The 19,395-nt window shown below is 44.9% G+C and overlaps 1 protein-coding gene and 1 pseudogene across 4 annotated transcripts in view; both read left to right on the top strand.

Annotated features, from left to right (window-relative positions):
- The first annotated feature begins 12,107 nt into the window (after nt 1-12,107).
- Nucleotides 12,108-12,785, top strand: LOC101359987 (acyl-CoA-binding protein pseudogene; annotated as a pseudogene).
- Nucleotides 12,786-13,545: 760 nt separating this feature from the next.
- TENT5C (terminal nucleotidyltransferase 5C) overlaps nt 13,546-19,395 on the top strand; it is a 30,616-nt gene continuing 24,766 nt past the window's right edge. The window contains exon 1 of one of the 4 annotated variants that reach the window (XM_023734870.1): nt 13,546-13,632. In XM_023734870.1, coding sequence (XP_023590638.1) covers nt 13,596-13,632 — 37 coding nt within the window. In that variant the 5' untranslated portion in view covers nt 13,546-13,595. Of the gene's footprint in view, nt 13,633-16,753; nt 16,859-17,437; nt 17,525-19,395 lie in introns of those variants that run through there. The other 3 variants (XM_004380346.2, XM_023734871.1, XM_023734873.1) reach the window with 3 other exon arrangements.

Genomic DNA, 19,395 nt, shown 5'->3' with positions numbered 1-19,395 from the left:
TAGCGTCTTGGGGGTCTCTCCATGCATACCAAACCCTGGTCTCTAGGAGGGCGGGGAACGTGCAAGACCCTGGACCTTGGAGTAGGGGATAGATTATCAGACCAGGAACATATGATGGCAGCCATTTCCATGTGGCATGGGCTTTACCATTCAATAGACCTGGTTAAGTTCCCATCTCTGTCACTTACTAGCTTGCTGAACTTGGTTAGTTACTAAATATCTCTGTACCTCAGTTTCCTTATTTGTCACATGGGAAAAATAATGGTCTTACCTCACGGGGTAATTGTGATGATTCCCTAAGATAGTGCAGGTAAAGGGCCCAGCACAATGCCAACTTACAGTCAGTCCTAGGTTACATACTAACAATTCTTTTGTAATTCATATTATTAATAAAATATGAATTACATGGACCTAGAAAGACTCATGGAGTCCTGGTAGCACAGTGGTTAAGAGCTCAGCTGCTAACCAAAAGGTCGGCAGTTCGAATCCACCAGCTGTTCCTTGGAAACCCTATGGGGCAGTTCTGCTCTGTCCTATAGGGTTGCTATGAGTTGGAATCAACTTGACAGCAATTTTTTTTTTTTTTTAAGGACTCGTGCTTGGGGATTTAGGCAAAAGAGCCCAATTTGCAGAATGGGGACTCCCAAGGGGGTGTGAGCTGGGACTTAGGAACACTCTGGGGGCTATGACTGGGTTATCAGGAAGGTCACTAACGCCTCTCAGATCAGCATGGCTGAAAGACTGGGGTAGACCAAGACTGCTGCTGGTGAACTCGATTCAGCTGTTAGGAGCTGGGGACAGACGTGACAGAATTGGCGTGGAGAGCTGCTGCCAAGGCCCGTGATCTGATTCAGGTCTCCCTGCTTCTGGGTAATGCTTCTGACAAAGCACATGATGGGAAGCAGCAGTTTAGACCACTGCCCACAGGACGGCCTCAGGTTTGGCTGAAGACTCCAGTGACCCTGATGTTCCCTGTCTGCAGGCTGTGCGGTGGTTTAGCCATGCTGAATGATCCAGGTGGCAGTTTTTATCAGCAGGAGACACGTTTCAGGCTCTCCTGTAAGTGGAACAGTTTTCACACCTCTGCAGAGCATCTCTGCTGCATTCTGATTTCTAGAACGCAGGGCTTGCCTTGCAGCGGGTGCTAAATCCCATTACATTGCATTTGTATGATGCCAGCTTTTGGAAAGGGAGTGACACTTCTGACTCAGACAGAACCCAGGGCAAGCCTGGGCCCTGCTGCTTACAAGCAGCAACTCAACTCCTCTGGGATTCCGTCTGCTCATCTGAAAAACAGGGACAATGCTTGTCAGGTCTTTATTTGAAAGTTCAGTAAATATAAGCTATTTATTAAAATTCATTTAAAAGCCTTCACACTTGTTATCACATTTTACCCTTACAGTAAAGCCGTCATATGGACAAGGCAGTTATTATTACCCACATTTGACAGAGGAAACAAAGGTTCAGAGAGGTTACGTAACTGGCTCGATGGCACACAAGCCCAGGTCTTTGCAGAAGTTTGTGCTCTATCCCTAGGGCAAGGTCTCCCAAACAGCCTCTCTGGCTGCCTAAGACTGATTCAGAAGGTTATGCGGTGGGTCCAGGAGTTGATCTTTTTAACAAGCACCCCAGGTGATTCTCCTGGCAACCTGAGGAGCAACTGCAGAGCTGGTAGGCGGAGGGCTGAGGCTCTGCCCACAGCCTGAGGCTCCTGGCTGAAGCTCATACACCAAGCCCCTCAGGAAAAGAGGAACAAAACAGGTTGCCCTGTGTAAACAGTGGAAAGTTCTCAGAAGAGAGGTCCGCTGCCCTCCAGGCCACAGAACTAAGCTCTAAGAAAGGAGGTGGAAAGGGGTGTACCCAGAGCTGCCCAGGAGGGGTCTGGTGAATGCCCTGCGCCTTCACAATGGCCTTGCTTTTCAGTAGTGTGTCTGCTCTGCAGCCGCACAGCCTGGATTCGATTCCTGGCTCCTGGGTTCACTAGCCTGGTGGCTTTGACAAGTGATTAAATCTTTTTTGCCTCAGTTTTTTTTCCCCCCATATGAAATGATAGTGCCTACCTGCAAGAAATAACCCTTTGGTACAGCTAAGCCCTTTGGTACACTATGACCCAACACATAGTGAGCACTCAGTAATTGTCACTTGCTGTTACTAATAATGGTTCAAATAGCTAATGTGCTTAGCTACTAACTAAAAGGTTGGAGATTTGAGTCCACCCAGAGGTGCCTTGGAGGAAAGTCCTGGTGTTCTACTTCCAAAGAGCCTGCCATTGAAAACCCTATGGAGTACAGTTCTACTCTGACACACGTGGGGTCACCATAAGTTGGAGTTGACTCAGTGGTAACTAGTGGTTTATTAGCATTGTCACTACCATTGACTCTGGCAACCTCTCCTCATTTTCAATCACTACTTCTCAATAGCTTATGGCCAGGAAGAAACCAGCACAAGGAAGGGTATGGAGATGAGGCAAACCCAACAGAAGAGTCAGGCCAGCTTTGCTCGAAAAGTCCTATACTCACTCCCTCAGAGCCTCTCCTCATATCAGGGGGAGGCCAAAGACTCCAGGACGACAAAGCCAGAAGGCCACACTGTCAACGAACTGTTCTAGAAGCCCACAGCTTCTCAAACAACTGTATTTTCTGATACTTACCAACCAAGAGCATCTGATATACTTAAATAACTATTTTTTCCAATTCAAATAATGTCTCATAGAGAAAGCAGGACTGTCATGTTGACCAAACAAAAAGTGTCAAATCTGATGGTTTAAGGACAAGCCTGGTTTTACATCATCCTCCCTCAAGCCAACCTTCCAAATGATTGACCCAAAGTCATTCTACCCCATCTCCCACATAGGCGTTTCCTATAATGGTTTTGTTTTTTTCTTCCCAAATAAAACTCTCCCTCCTTGTGTGACCAAGCACAGTGACCAAGCGATGGAAACTTTAGCCTCAACAAAGTTTCTCAAGTGTCAAGGAAAACTGAGCCGGGAAGGGAAGCATGATCGTGAAAATAGCACAGGACCAGGCACCACTTTGTTCTGTTGTATATGGGGTCACCATGAATTGGAGCCGGCTCGACAGCAGCTAACAATGACGACGACAGTATCGAATGCACCATGCATCACGATGACTTCTGAAGCTGATTTTCTGGAACAGGTTGAGGGGCGGGGCCCGTCCATCACTGTGCCTTGGTTCAGCATAGTGGTTGGGAGGACGGGCTCTGTGATCACTCTAGCTGGGTTTAAGTTACAGCTCCAAAGAGCTTTTGTTTATCTGAGGTTTATCTATTGATATTTACTATATTAGAAATTCAAACTGAGAAGATTTTAACACATGACAGTACACAGCACACATTGTCCATTAGTTTCGGAGTGATGTCATCATCATACATCATGTAACCTCTGGAAAACTCCATTGTACACTCATGAGAGAATGAGAATTAGAAAGGCTACTAACGACTTAACATTATTAAGGACATAGTTTTGATCCTGGACTCATTGTAGTAGAACAGATTCTGAGAACATCGGCTCCTGAATCAGACTGTCTGGCTTCCAATTCTGGCTTCACTTCGTACTAGCCATGTGTTCCACAACCTTTCTGTGCCACAGTTTCTTCAGCTACAAAAAGGGGATAATAATATGATCTACCTCATAGGGTTGTTGGGAGATTAAATAATATAAATACATATTAAGCACTTAGAACAGAACTGTTGTTGTTAGGTGCCGTCGAGTTGCTTCTGACTCATAGTGAACCTATGCACAACAGAACAAAACACTGCCTGGTCCTGCGCCATTCTCACAATCGGTACGCTTGAGCCCATTGTTGCAGCCACTGTGTTAATCCATCCTGTTGAGGGTCTTCCTCTTTTTCGCTGACCCTCTACTTTACCAAGCATGATGTCCTTCCCCAGGGACTGATCCCTCCTGATAACATGTCCCAAGTATGTGAGATGTAGTCTCGCCATCCTTGCTTCTAAGGAGCATTCTGGTTGTATTTCCTCCGAGACAGATTTATTTGTTTGTTCTTTTGGCAGTCCATGGTATATTCAATATTCTTTGCCAACACCGCAATTCAAAGGTGTCAATTCTTTGGCCTTCCTTATTCATTTTGTCCAGCTTTCGCACGCATATGAGGTGATTGAAAATACCACGGCTTGGGTAGGCGCACCTTAGTCTTCAAAGGTGACATTTTTGCTTTTAAACACTTTAAAGAGGGCTTTTGCAGCAGATTTGCCCAGTGCAATAGGTTGTTTGATTTCTTGACTGCTGCTTCCATGGGTGTTGATTGTGGATCCGAGTAAAATGAAATCCTTGACAACTTCAATCTTTTTTCCGTTTATCATGATGTTGCTTATTGGCCCAGTAGTGAGAATTTTTGTTTTCTTTATGTTGAGGTGTAATTCATACTGAAGGCTGTGTGTGGTCTTTGATTTTCTCCAGTAAGTGCTTCAAGTCCTCTTCACTTTTAGCAAGCAAGGTTGTGTCATCTGCATAATGAAGGTTGTTAATGAGTCTTCCTCCAATCCTGATGCCCTGTTCTTCATAGATTCCTGCCTTTTGGATTATTTGCTCAGCATACAGATTGAATAAGTATGGTGAAAGGATACAACCCTGATGCACATCTTTCCTGACTTTAAATCACACAGTATCCCCTTGTTCTGTTTGAATGACTGCCTCTTGATCCGTGTACAGGTTCCTCATGAGCACAATTAAGTCTTCTGGAATTCCCATTCTTTGCAATGTTATCCAAAATTTGTTATGATACACACAGTTGAATGCCTTTGCATAGTCAATAAAACACACGTGAACATCTCTCTGGTTTTCTCTGCTTTCAGCCAGGATCCATCTGACATTGGTAATGATATCCCTGGTTCCATATCCTCTTTTGAGTCCAGCTTGAATTTCTGGCAGTTCCCTGTTGATACACTGCTGCAGTCGCTTTTGAATGATCTTCAGCAAAATTTTACTTGCATGTGATATTAATGATATTGTTCGATAATTTCTGCATTCAGTTGTATCACCTTTCTTGGGAATAGGCAAAAATACGGATTTCGTCCAGTCAGTTGGCCAAGTAGCTGTCTTCCAAATTTCTTGGCATAGACAAGTGAGTACTTCCAGTGCTGCATCCATTTGTTGAAACATTTCAGTTGATATTTGGTCATTCCTGGAGCCTTGTTTTTCGCCAATGCCTTCAGTGCAGCTTGGACTTCTTCCTTCAGTACCATAGGTTCCTGATTATATGCTACCTCCAGAAATGGTTGAACGTCGACCAATTCTTTTTGGTATGGTGACTCTGTGTATTCCTTCCATCTTTCTTTGATGCTTCCCGCATCGTTTAATATTTTCTGCATAGAAACCTTCGCTACTGGAACTTGAGGCTTTAATTTTTTCTTCAGTTCTTTCAGCTTTAGAAATGCTGAGCGTGTTCTTCCCTTCTGATTTTCTATCTCCAGCTCTTTGCACATTTCATTATAATATTTTACTTTGTCTTCTCGAGCCGCCCTTTGAAATCTTCTGTTAAGTTCTTTTACTTCATCATTTCATCCTTTTGCTTTAGCTACTCGATGTGGTTTTTTGTTTTTTTTTTTAGAACAGAACTGGTATATAATAAACATTACCTACTATTAATAAATATCAATTATTATAAGCCTACAATATTAGTTACTATTAACAAATCACTATTGTTAGAATTCCATGCTTTTCTCATGTGGCTTGCCCTTCTGCCTGGTTTGTGAAGACTGGCATTGTCTGAGTTCTCTAGTGCTGCTGGAACAGAAATCCCACAAACAGTGGCTTTAAAACAGAAATTTATTTTCTCACAGTTCTGGAGGCTGAAAGTCCAAATCAGGGTCTCAGCCAGGTGGATTCCATCCTTGTTGGTAGCCCTGGGAGTTCCTTGCTTCCTTTTCAACCCTCACATGGCATTTGTCTTCTCCCCAGTGTGTGTGTGTGTGTTGGTGTGTCTGTGTGCACACGCGTCTAATCTGCTTTTTTAATAAGCCAGAAGTGATTAGATTTAGAACCCTTGGGTATGCTATAATTAATATAACAGAAACAAACAAACAAAAAACCTATTTCCAAACAGAATTACACTCACAGGCATAAAGGTTAGGATTCCAACACATATTTTGGGGGGAGGGATTTAATCCATGACAGATGTTGTACCCCTAAGCCCTCTATGAGGCTATAATTCCCGGAGGTCGGGGGCTATGCCAGTCTTCTTTGATTCTTCCTTGGTGCCCAGAGCTGTGTCTTACATCATAAGAGGGACCCAGGTTAGTTTACTGAATAACTGATTCTGCCTCAAATTAGCAAATAAGGGAAGTCAGAGGTGGCAGCTAGGGCTCTTACCTCACTGTGTTGAGGGTAACATCATGAAAAAACAGTTCACTACCCTCATTTGTGTTGTCAAGGAGAGAGCTAACTTATGACAATACACTGCATTTCCTAGAACTGGAACAATTTAAAACCAATTGTTGCAACACTAAATGCACATCGGAAGCATGATGGACGGTCTCCATTTGCCCTTCCAGCCCTCTCTCTCGACTCCTTGCTGTGTCCCAGGAGGCCGGCTCCTATAGACTGCATCCACCTGACCTGTGGTTGGGTTCGGCCAAGGAGAGGCTCAGACAGGAGATCAGAGGGCAGGAAGAGTAGAAGTCAGGTCTTTTCCTCTGGCTCCTTCCCTGCTGGCAGTAGAACCATGATGTCTTCCTCAGCTTCTGTCCAGCAGCCCCCTCCTAGCTACAGAGAATTTCTCCAGTGTCTGGTAAGCTGCCTCTTCTCGTCCCTTCAGACAGAGGGTGGTTTCCAGCTGTTGCTAACCCAATGGAGCCTCCCCATGCCTTGCTAGGTTTCCTGTAAACTTGCCTACAACTCGGTAAATAGTACCTTCATCAAACTCTTCTTGATAACCCTGTTCGAGTGTGCCATCTGCTTCCTATAACTGACAGAGGAATAGAATGTGTGTGAGTGCACACACACATGCACATGTGCACACGTCTTGAAGGATAACCACAGAAATATTAAAAGAATTGTTGCCGTAGGATTAGTAATGATTTATTTCATCCTTTTGCTTCTCTGCATTTTATTTTATTTTTTAACAATACAACATGTATAATTTATGTAAGAAAATCATTTAAGAAAGTTTCACAGATTTTAAAAATCCAATTGTTTCTATCTAGGAGAATTGGGCTCAAGGGAGACTAGAAGCCCTCAGACCTAGATCCTTTGGTGGCAGATCTGGGCCCAGACCCAGGTTGGTGAAAAGGAACTAAAGACACTGGCGACTAGCCCCTGGCTCAGATGTCATGGGGATTAATGAGATAAGCACCTCTGTAGCTTGGAATTCTTCACTTGATTAAAAAGAAAATAAGAAGGCCATTGTCATTCCTTGGCTTTGGAAGGGCCCTTTAATCTTCGGCTGCCCAGAATCTTGCTGCCAGCCTGACCATGCTATAACCACACCAGGTGCAGTGTAGAAGGGAGAGGGCAAGTCGACAGGAGACAGGGGGATGCCTCAGCCTAGTAGCCTTTACTCTTCAGCATGTAGCGAACCATCTAGGGATGTGGTAAAATGCAGATTCAATAGGGCTGAGGTGGAGCCCAGGAATCTGCATTTTAAAGACACACACACACACACACACACACACACACCCATATTGTGAGGAACGGAGGCGCCAGGAATCTGCATTTTAAAGACACACACACACACACACACACACCCCCATATTGTGAGGAACGGAGGCGCCTGGGCCACCGGGCTTTGGTTGTGAGTCCTGCCTCCTTTCGACTCCGACGCCTAACTCACAGTGAGCAGGGTCAGGGCTGAGGAAGGGGAGGAGGAAGAGAGGAGGATGTGAACTGGGAGGCTGGGAGCAGAGGCAGGCAAGGCCTAAACCAACTTGGGCTTCACCCAGGAGGAAACCCACAACGGGACACTGAACCCTGCCCGGGTGATTAGTGCTCCGGAAACCGCGAGGACCCACTGGAGGCTTTGACTGCTGCCGTGTTCTTTTCCATTTCTTCTCTGATTACATTGCTCCTGTACTTTTGCTGATGTTGTGACAGTCTAATTATAGACTTCTCGGCTGCTGAGCAAACAGTCGTTCCTCTCGGTAAATCCGCCTGTTACACAAGCGCCGGCTCTGGGACACTGTCATTATCTGCAGCCAATCCCATGATGTTCCGAGGGCGGGCACAGCCGCTCACCCTCCGCTCTCTCTCACTGCTGGAGCCGGAGGCGCTGGAGGTGAGCCACGCTCGGTCCTTTTATTTTTTATTTTTTTAACTGTTAGGGAAACTGAGGCCCCAGCAGTAAAGTGACTGATGTCACACAGATAGTAAGAGCCAGAGTTAGGATGGAACCTGGGACTGGGGGTGGGGTGATGTAGGGGTACTGCTATCCAAGGCCTCTTTTGTTTCTTTCTTCCACCAAACATCCATTGAGTGCCTATTTTAAGAAGTTTGAAGAGAAAAAGTCTCACCTGGCTGCGTGCAGAGAGTAATGGTAGGGTGGTGCCAGCTGGACCTGCCAGCTGGACCGCCTCTGAGAAGCTTCTGTGGAGTCCATCTTCCTGGCCCTCAGAAACTCTGCATCTGTGTCCCAGAGCTAGTTGGGCTACAAGGTGCTGACTCATTCAAGCAATGCTCACAAGAGACTGATGTATAAGACTGGAAGGGAGTCTCATATTCTGGCCATCCTACATCTGAACCTCCTTCCTCTGTTTGGAGAATCTGCTGCCTGAAGCGGTAGAGCCACTTCCCAGTGCTGAAGCTGAAAATATTAGTGAATCTTTTCCCCAGCTTTCTTTGCAACCAGGGCTTGGGCATGTGCTCTAGGTTCTGTGGATCAGATGCTCCCATTTCAGATTTTGAATCAGAAGCTAGTGATGGGGAGATGCAGTGACACCAAGACTCTGATTATTAACAGGTGGCAGCAGTGGAGAGGGTGGCAGTTTACAGTCACATGAGGTAGCAGCAGCAACACCTGCTATCTAGGCCTATGGTGACCTCATTGGGTCTTCCCTGGACCAGCTCTGCAGTGTGATTTTTAGCCTTATTCCTGGTAGCAGAGCAAGTTAGCAAGTTCTCAGCTATCCTGCTGATTCTGTGGGGTCCTCAAACCTTTTTAATAAACTCTTTTTTGCTTAAATTAGCCAGAGTCTGTTTTTTTTTTTTTTTTTTTTTTAATTGCTTGAAACTGCAAAGCCTGGAAGACCCAGTGTGGACGAACACCGAGAACGACACCTGTTATGTGAGTTAGTTGCTCCTGGCAGTCGGGGTATTAAGTCCTCTTCCTTTAGCAAGCTATGAGAGAAGGGCAGGAGTCTCTTCCCAAGCAGGAATGGGGCAGGCACTGTGGCAGGCTGGTGAGAAAGGCATTTGGGCCTGAATATAAGGAAGGTTCAGAGTGGGCCCAGCAGTTGGTCATGAGGTATGCAGTGATCAATTAACAATTTGCACTTTCATGGAATCCCTTTTCCCAGAAGGGAGATTTGAAAAACTTTAATCCTCAGATAGATAAGAAATCTGGGTCCCAAAAAGTGAAGGCAACCACAGAAAATACTGAAAATTTACCCACCTCTGCTTTCATCTAACTTGCTTGCTAAGCTGTCCTGATAATAAGATGAGAAGAGGGTACAAGTTTGGCGAAGAGAGAAATCTTGTTAAGGGGGCAACTACTTTCACAATCATTCATTAGCTCATTTAATAAGTGCAGAACTCCACGAAGTAGGAAGTTTAGTTACTATTAATCATTCCCAATTTTGGATTAGGAAACTCAGGCTCAGAGAGGGTAAGCCATTTGTCTAACATTACACCTTTTCCTTGGACAGGGAGATGAGCCATCTGACTAACTCTACCTCCTCCAATGGTGAAGTGTTAGGGAGACAGGCAGGAAAGGAGTCTAGAGACATCTAGTTCAGAGGAATGAAGTCAGCACTGCTTATCTTTGGCCTCCTCCTTTCTCTGGCAGTGCCACCTGACCCCTGCCCCTCTGGGCACCTATCTTACCCCTTCAAGCTGCCCAGGTGACCCAGCACCTCCACTGCCACATTACACTTAAGCCTGCCTGCCATATCAGGCCCAACAATGCAGCCCACACTCTCTTCCGTGCACCATCAAATTGGACCAGTCCTAGGGTCCATCCCTTCTGGGCTGTGCTCTAAATAAAACTTACACATTCTTAGGGTTTTCAATGGCTGAATTTTTATAAGTAGACTGCCAGACCTTTCTTCTGAGTGGGTGGACTCCAACTGCCAGCCAAGCGCTTAACTGTATGCACCACCCAAGGACTCCTACACCTTACTCCAAACCTAGTTCTTTTTCTGCCACACCAAAGGAAAATATTGGCCTGAAGAAGCCTGAGAGGAGACAGGGATTTACTGGAAGAGTTCTAGGTGGGAATTGGAAAGCCAAGACATGTCTTTGCCCCATCAAAGATTCATTAGGATGCAGACAATGCCACTGTGGTGGTTTTTAAAATATGTCCACAAATTATTTGATGTTCCTTTCTTTATGAAGTAGAGCTTCATTTCCCTTCCCTTGAGTGTGGGCTGGACTTAGTGGCTCACTTCTAGTGAAGAGAGTAAGGTGGAAGTGATGATATGTCACTTCTGGGATTTGGCCATAAGACACCATGGCTTCCTCCTTGCCCTATCTTGGATCACTTACTCTGAGGGAAGCCAGCTGCCTTATGGTGAGGGCTATCAAGCATCCCTGTGGAGATGCCCACATGCGGAAGAATTGAAGCCCCCGGCCAACAGCCATGTGAATGAGCCATTTTGGAAGCAGATCTTCCTGCTCCAGTCAAGCCTTCAGATGACTGTAGCCATGGCTGACATCTTTACTATGACTTCATGAGACCCTGAGCCAGAAGAACCCAGCTAAGCTATTCCCAGATTGTTGACCCTGAGAAGCTGTGTGAGATAATTTTTTGTTGTTTTAAGCTGCTAAGTTTTGGGGGTTATTTGTTACATAGCAATAGAGAAATTATACAACCTCAGATTTCTATTTGTCTCTCTCCTAATTATAAGATGTAGACAATAATATTAGCTTTGTAATATTAACAGCTAAAACAAAACAAAAAAATACAACCATAAAAATACTTGAAGACCTTTGGAAAAACATTATTATAAGACATTTTAAGACCCACCAGGATGATCAAAATAAAAAGTTTGGACAAAAACAAAGACAGATAGTAACAAATGTTATTGAGGCTGTGAGACAACTGAAACTCTCAAACACTGTTCATGGGAATGTAAATTAGTACAATCACTTTAGAAAACTATTTGGCAATATCTACTAAAGCTGGGCATACTCATACCCTGTTGTTGTTGTTAGGTGCCGTCGAGTCGATTCCGACTCATAGCAACCCTATAGGACAGAGTAGAACTGCCCCATAGGGTTTCTAAGAAGCAGCTGGTGGATTTGAACTGCCAACCTTCTGGTTAGCAGCTGAGCTCTTAACCACTATGCCACCAGGACTCCACTCATACCTTAGGAAGCAGCAATTCCACTCCTGGGAGGATACTCAAAAGACATGGTCAAGAATGTTCATAGTAACAGTACTCAGAATAGCCTCCAACTGGAAATAATCCACATGTCCATCCATAATTGAATGGATAAATTAACTCGTTTTCTTGAGTCATTGAAATACTATTCAGCAATGAGAATGAATGATACCTTCATGCTTATGTTCATAAGCATAATGTTGAGCAAAAGAAATCCAGCACAAAATAGTTTCCACTGTAGCACTCCTTTATATACATTACAAAAGCAGGCAAAACCGATCTGTGGTATTAGCAGTCAAGATAGTAGTTACTTTTGACGGGGTAGTGACTGGAATGAGGAAGAGGAAGACTTCTTGTTGGGGGTGGGAGGAGGACTGGCCAGGTTCTCTTTCTTGATCTGTGTGGGATGACAAGGTTTGTTCAGTCTATGAAGTCATTGAGCTCTGCACTTGTGGTTTGTGCAGTTCTCTTTATGTATGTTACTCTTCAGTAAAAACTTTAATCATTTTAAGAAAGATAAGACAGTCTGGTCTTGAGCTGTATCTTCCTTCTCGTTGCCTCTGTGGGCTCTCCGGAATCCTTGCCATTCCGCCAGCATGTCTCAGGCCAAGTTTGACAGAGCTGCCGAAGATGTTAAACACCTCAAGACTAAACCAGCTGACGATGAGATGTTGTTCAGCTACAGCCGCTACAAATAAGCCACCGTGGGCGTCATAAACACAGAGTGGTCTGGGATGTTGGACTTCAAAGGCAAGGCCAAGTGGGATGCCTGGAATGAGCTGAAAGGGACCTCCATGGAAGATGTTATGAAAGCTTATGTAGACAAAGTAGAAGAGCTAAAGAAAAAATCCAGAATATAATAGACTGGATGTGGATGTCAGCCAAGCATTTGATCTAAACAGATGTAGCACCTTATTTCTTTTACTACTTCAGTTGAAGTTAAGTAATGAAAATAACCAGTTAACCCAGATCCTTGGACTATCTGAGATATGGCTCTAACAGATTAGGAGCAGAAATGGTTACTGACTTGCGCTGTGTAGTTTTTATTTGTAGATCAATTAAAAGTGCATTTGTTACTTTGGAAAAAAAAAGAATAAGACATTTAGAGGAAGGCATTATATAATAGTGATCTACCTTAAGATAAAATACAAAAACTCAAAAGACTTAAACTGATAAATCAGGGGATAATCAGACACTACACAAAAGGTTTTTCTTGCCTTACAGAAGGATTAATGGTAGATTTTCTTTGCTTCCCTGGTGTATCTAAAATAAGATTCTATAGAGACATACAACTTTTTTAAGGTCATTGCTGAAGTGGGGCATACCTGCATTAGTAAAAATATTTCCTCCCTCTGCTCTCCCCTTCCTCAGCTTTCCTAGGTCTAAATCAGTGACTCACTAAGAATGCAAAGAAGGTCTTAAATTTTTTTGAGTGGATGTGTTCCAGCAGAGGCTGGAATTTGGCAAGAAGGAGGCAATAATCTTGGAAAGTACAGTTTTAATATCTGGTTCCATGTCCAATGGGCAGGATCTGATGACTTCCGGAGACTCCTTCTAGGTCCGAGATGCAACAGTTTTATGAAGGTAGAAAGAACCAGGGCTTTGAACCAGTTCCTTCCAGTTCATTCTGGTTAGAACCCCTGCTGAGAATCTGCATTTCTTACAAGTTCTCAGGCGATGCTAATACTGCTGGTTAGGGACCAATTCTGAGAACCACTATAGAGCAGCGGTGCTCAAAATTTATTCTACATAAGAACCACCTGGGGAGGTTGTGAAAATGTAGATTCTGATTCAGTGTATCTGGGGTGGAAATGCAAATTCTCAGCAGGGGTTCAAACTGGTTAGTAGGGGTTCATTCCAGTTCCAACCCCTGGAAAGAACAGTGTTTTTTTTTTTTTTAAAAAAAAAGACAAACAAAACTCTAGAAAAGTCAAGTAATGTCCCAAGAATAAATAAAAGAGGCCCAAGGAAAAAATAGACACATATATGAATAAATAATTTCTTTTTTGGCTCTTGCCCAGCCCCCTCCTCCCTACTACAGAATTACCTAAAAGGAAGTGGAACAAAATTTCACCTAAGCAAAGATGGAACCAAGCCATGCTAGATCAAAGGTAATTCTAGGTAAGAATATCTATCTTATGTTCTACCCTGAGGCGATCTGTGCTAATGGCATCCATGAGGTACTAAAAAAGTAGAAATGGTCAGAGGGCCAATGTAATGTGACAACATAATGCATTAATTTTATTATCATCATATGCCTTGGATTTTTCTGGACAATCTGGATTTTAAGTAACCAGTCGCTTTGTTCTCTTAAACTTTTCATTCAACAAATATTCATTCATTCATTCAACAAAAGTATTTGCCAATAATGCTGAATTAATTGGATATCTAGATGGGAAAAAAATAAATCTTGACTCCAAACTATACAAAAAATTAGTTTGAGATGAACCATAGACCTGAATGTGAAAGTTAAAACAATCAAGCTCCTAGGAGGAAGTGTAAGAGAATATCTTTATGTATGGCCTTAGGATAGGTAAAATTTTCTTAAACCGACACAAAAAGCACTAATCATAAAAGATTAATAAATTGAACTTGTTTAAAATTAAGGATTTCTGTTCAACATAAAGGCAGCATGAAGAGAATGAAAAGTAAGCCACAGATTAGGAGAAGAAGGTATTTGTAATTGTAATACATACACTTGACAAAGGACTCACATCCATAATATAAAAAGATCTCCTACAGATCATTAGGAAAAGACAGATAGCCCTCCAAAATGGGCAAAAGACTTGAGTGGACACCTCTCAAAAAGGAATATCAAAATGGTCAATAAGCACATAAAAAGGTGCTCAACATCATTAGTCTTCAGAGAAATGCAATTTTAAATCACAATGAGACACACACTTCACTTTTTAAAATTAGAAGACTGACAATACCAATACTGGCATAAATGTGGAGCAACCAGAAATCTTGTATCACTGGTTGGAAGATAAATTGGTATACTACCTTGGAAAACTGTTTGGCACTATATTTAAAGCTAAATGTGCATATACTCTGAACCAAAAACCAAACCCATTGCCATTGAGTCAATTCCGACTCACAGTGACTCTACAGGACACAGAACTGCCCCATAGTGTTTCCAAGGAGTGGCTGGTGGACCCGAACGTTTTGGCTGGCAGCCGAGCTCTTAACCACGACACCACCAGGGCTCATAGAGAGTGTATACTCTATGATCCAGCAATTGTAATCCTGGTATATATCCAATGTAAATGAACGCTATGTCCAACAAAAGACTTGTATAAAAATGTTTGTATCTTCATTCATGATAGGCAAAAACTTGCAGTAACCCCAATGTCCACCAACAGTAGAATCACTACATAAATTGTAAAATATTCATATAATGAAATAATACACGGCAACGAAATAGAATAAACCACTGTTACACACAACATAGATGAATTTCATAGACATATGGTTGAGAGAAAGAAGCCAGACACAAAAGAACACACACTATGTTATTCCATCTATAACAAGTTCAAACATTGGTAAAATCAATCTCTGACAATAAAGATTAGAACAGTGGTTGCCCTTGTGGGATACTGAATGGGAGGGGGCATGAGGGAACTGGGAATTATTCGTTCTATATCTTGATCTGGGTGCTGGTTACATATTTAAAAATTCTTCATTCTGCAGACTTAAGATTTGTGCACTTTACTAACAGCTATACTTCAAAAACAAAAAGTAAAAAATAATTATCAGACTATATATCCTGATTTCAGGACAAACAATAGGGTCACTGTGGCTTTCCATAAATGTTCCAGGAGACCCTCCTAGAGCAGGCATATATCTGAGAATTGTTTATAGCCTGGCAGACATTGAGAACCACACTTAATTCAGGCAGGGAAGGAAAGAGGGAGGGGTAGGCAAATACTTCATTTGGGAAGTAACCTTTTCCTCAGCACCCAGCAGAGGATTTGGCACAAAGTAGGAGTTCAATAATGTTTATTGATAAATATCAATAGCTATTATTTGATATACATATGACACACACTTTATATCAAGCACTGCACTAATTAATAGTTTCCATGCATTTCCTTATTTAATCCTTATATAATCCTACATAGCCCTTCCATTTTAGTCCCATTCTACAGATGAAGAAATGGAGGTTTCTGGAGAGTTAAATTATTTGCCCAAGGCCTTACAGATAGTTGGAGCCCTAGTGGTGCAGTGGTTAAGAGCTTGGCTGCTAACCAAAGGGTCGACAGTTCGAATCCATCAGACGCTCCTTAGAAGCCCTATGGGGCAGTTCTACTCTGTCCTATAGGGTCGCTGTGAATCAGAATCGACTCCACCGCAATGGTTTTTTGTTTGTTTCACAGATGGTTAAGTGGTGAATGGAGATCGGGAGCCAGGTTAGTCTGAATTCAGAATCTGGGCTCTTAACCACTTGCTATGGAATGAATGGATGGTGTCCAATTCCCGCTTGCTTGTTATATAACTTACACGACTGAGCTTTGTGACACATCCGGAGTAGGACTGAAGCAGTCGTGGTTGCGGGGATTGGCGATGAATTCCCTGAGGCCTTTAGTGCCACTAACTGCATACAGGTGGTAGCTGCGGAGAGAACAAAGTGCACCGGCCCTTACCCCAATGAGCACCCCTTTACCTCCAGGCAATTTGCTTGAGGAATCAGAAAAGTTACCCGGGCCCAGAAACCAGGGGTCTTTTCCAACTTCAGAAGCACACGCTGGAGGTAGGCATGGGGGTTTCACTCCCCACTCCTGGAGGGAGGGAGGGAGGACCAGCGCGAAAAGCCTCAGAGAAAGAGAAGAAAAACAGGCGTGCAGGGGTGCGGGAAAGAGGTAGAAAAGTTTAGGGGAAAAGTCGTAAGGTAGGAAAGGCAGAAAAGAGTCCAGTGAAAGGAGAAAAAAAGCGCGCCCTGGTAACCCCAAGTTAAGGGGAGGGCTACGCAGCCCCTCTCTATTGCGCCTGCGCAGTGCTACCTGGCTATAGGGCCCACCGCCTGTTCGCGCGGCTGAAAATTTACTTGTCTCTCGGCAACCATTCACCAGAGGAGCCAATCAGAGGGCACTTTTCGCCCTCCCTCGCTCGTCAGCGCCCCGAGGAAGGAGCCGGTCGGGGTTGGCCCCGCCTCGCTCCCCCGGCTCTCCCGGGAGGGCAGGCTTAGGGGCGGGGGCAGGGGCGTGGTCAGGCCGTATAAGAGCGGAGGGGGCGGCGGCAGGACCGCTCACTCTGTGCAGCTGCCTGGAGCTGTAGTGGCCGCGCTGCTCCTGCTGGGGGCTGCCCACGCCAAGGTCTTGCCTCTGTCGCCTCCTCTTCTGCCGTCCAGGTGAGTGCACGGCCCCCTCCTCTAAAGGTACCAAGATGCGGCGCCCTCAGTGAGCCACGCGCGCTGCCTTCGGGGGTCTGTACCCGTCGAGCTGCGCTCAAGTATTTGCGGCGGGGCCGGAGGAGAGGTGCGGACAGGTGCCCAGACCCGGTGCTCCCTTCCCCTCCGTCTCTCGTGGTGCCTCCCTCCACATACGCACCCCGCATGGGTGGGCCAGGCGAGACACTGCGAGACAGAGCTACAACTTTCCAGAGACTTCTGCCGGGGTTTGGCAAACTTCAGCGAGCTCCTGCTGCCTGCGTTTCTCGGGCTGTGCGCTGACCGGGCGCAGGCGGGGCGGCCGAAGAGTGCGTGATCGGGTCCTTCATCTCCTTCCCGGGACCAGACGGCGCCCCCGTCACCTTGCCCTTGGCTTGCGGTCCCTCCGGTATGCCCCTGCGCTTCCGCGAGCGCGCATTCGAATTCGGCGGTTTCAGAAAGCGCAGTTTGAGACGCAGCGGTCAGGGCGTTCCCAGAGAAGCGATACTTGTGTCAGACCTGGGAAGGGGGAGGTGCTTTTCTTAGGCTCGGTGCCAAGGTCTGGGTTTTGAAGGAGTTGGTGGAGCGCCCTAACTTTTCTTGGACTCACAGTCGACTGTGGACACCGTAAATAGCAAAGTGACCGAAGTGAGTGGCCTGTGTGCTGTGCGTCTCTCGGAAACTTCTCGGGAATACGATGTCTGTGAAACCTCGTTCCTCCCCTTTTAGGGATGATATTTGCTTACCATGTAGGCTAAAAGCCATGACGAGAAAGTTGACTTGGATAGCGATGCCCGCTGGTGGCTTAGCGGCGCGTCTGCCCGGGAGGTGTCGCAGTCTGGGTACTTCTTCACAGATCTGCAGGCAGAGGAGGGAGTGGAGTGGGAGGGCAGTCGGAGGAGGGCGAGGAACTTGACACGTGCAGGTTAGTACTCTGTACACCTAAACACAGAACGCAGGCAGGTGAGAAAACGAAACTGTGCTACCGCTAAATAAGGGAGGACTTCTGGAGAAATGCCTGGAGAGTTTCTCTTGACAACCTGTGTCAACGCATCCTCAGTGGAACTGACTGTAGGGTTGGACTCTGCGGGAGGGATGACCTCAGTCCCCACCTCCCCACCCCCGCAGGAAGGCTTCAGTATAGAGCCTTCTTGTCTTAAATTGGGACCTGCTTCCTTTTTAACTGTGTGTGTCTGTTTTATAGAAGTATAACATGCAAACAATGAAGCACATGTAATAAGTATTCTTATGATAAACTTTTAATGAAGGCTAGTTTTGTATGCAGTCATTTGTATTGTGACAACTTGGTTATTCAGTATTTGGTAGATGGGTTAGGAGTCTGAAGCACCCAAGAAATAAAGTTAAGATTATTAAATCCTCCTAACGTAGCTGCCTTGCTTGGCCCAGCTGCCCTCTGGGGAGGGTGGCCATTTGTTGGCTACGCTAACCTTTCAACGTGAGTAACTTGGCAAGGAAGCAAGCAGGCAAGGAATCAAGCCAGGCAGCCATGAAGGTGGTGCAAGTACTTACCAAGAATTGTGCTGTGTGTGTTAAATCCCCAGAGGTATTACTGAGAGAGTGAGACCAGAGACATTGGTCTCTGCAGTTGTGAGGGTATGGGATAGTCAGAGAATGCTGACTTTTCTGAAGCCAGCTGAGGTGGATCACAGTGGTCCTCTCCTTTGACACTCTTGTTCCTGACCATGGAAAATTTATTATCTTTGGAGTCAAGCTTCTTTTACTTCAGATAACTGACACCTTGTGTCTAAACTTAAGTTTTAGAGTACGTATATTCTAAATAAGGAGTTTTAGAAAGAAGACTTGTATATAATTGTTCTGGTGGTTGTGGAGGAGTCCCGTAACATCAAAGTTATTTATTTATTTATTTATACTGCCTCAGGGCCTCTAAGTTGTTGGCAAAACCCATTGCTGTTGAGTCAATTCTGACTCATAGCGACCCTATAGGACAGAGTAGAACTGCCCCATAGGGTCTCCAAGGCTGTAATCTTTATGGAAGCAGACTGCCAGATCTTTCTCCTGCAGAGCGGCTGGAGGGTTCGAAGGCCATCCTCTAGGTTAGCAGCTGGTGCTTAACCACTGCACCACCAGGGCTCCTTTTACTAAAAACAAAGGTGCTTAATTTCGTAAGTAACTTTAGTGTGTGTGTCCATAGCGCTAACAGCAACACTGTTTATACTGAGTATCTTCCATAATGCCTGCCTTGTATCCACAGATGAAGTTGGTATACCTCTGAGGAAAAGGATTTGGCTCTTGGGCTGCTGTCAAAATGAACGTGACTTAATTGAGCCCTGGTGACTCTCCCTACTTGGTTTCTTCAGCCCTATTATGAGTACAAGTAGCTCGCAGAAATCTCATCCTGAGTTTCAGAAGTGCTCCCCCGCCTACCCCTATCTCCCAATAGTGCACACGCTTAGCCTGCATCCCCCAGTGTTCAAGGCTGGGCCAGATACGCACATTTTGCACTACCCATCAGAGAACAGAGGATTCTTGGTACTTCT

The sequence above is a fragment of the Trichechus manatus genome, unplaced genomic scaffold (genome assembly GCF_000243295.1).
Source record: "Trichechus manatus latirostris isolate Lorelei unplaced genomic scaffold, TriManLat1.0 scaffold00073, whole genome shotgun sequence".
Lineage (NCBI taxonomy): Eukaryota > Metazoa > Chordata > Mammalia > Sirenia > Trichechidae > Trichechus > Trichechus manatus.
The sequence above is the reverse complement of the archived record's forward strand: the minus strand, read 5'-3'. Positions and strand labels throughout refer to the sequence as shown.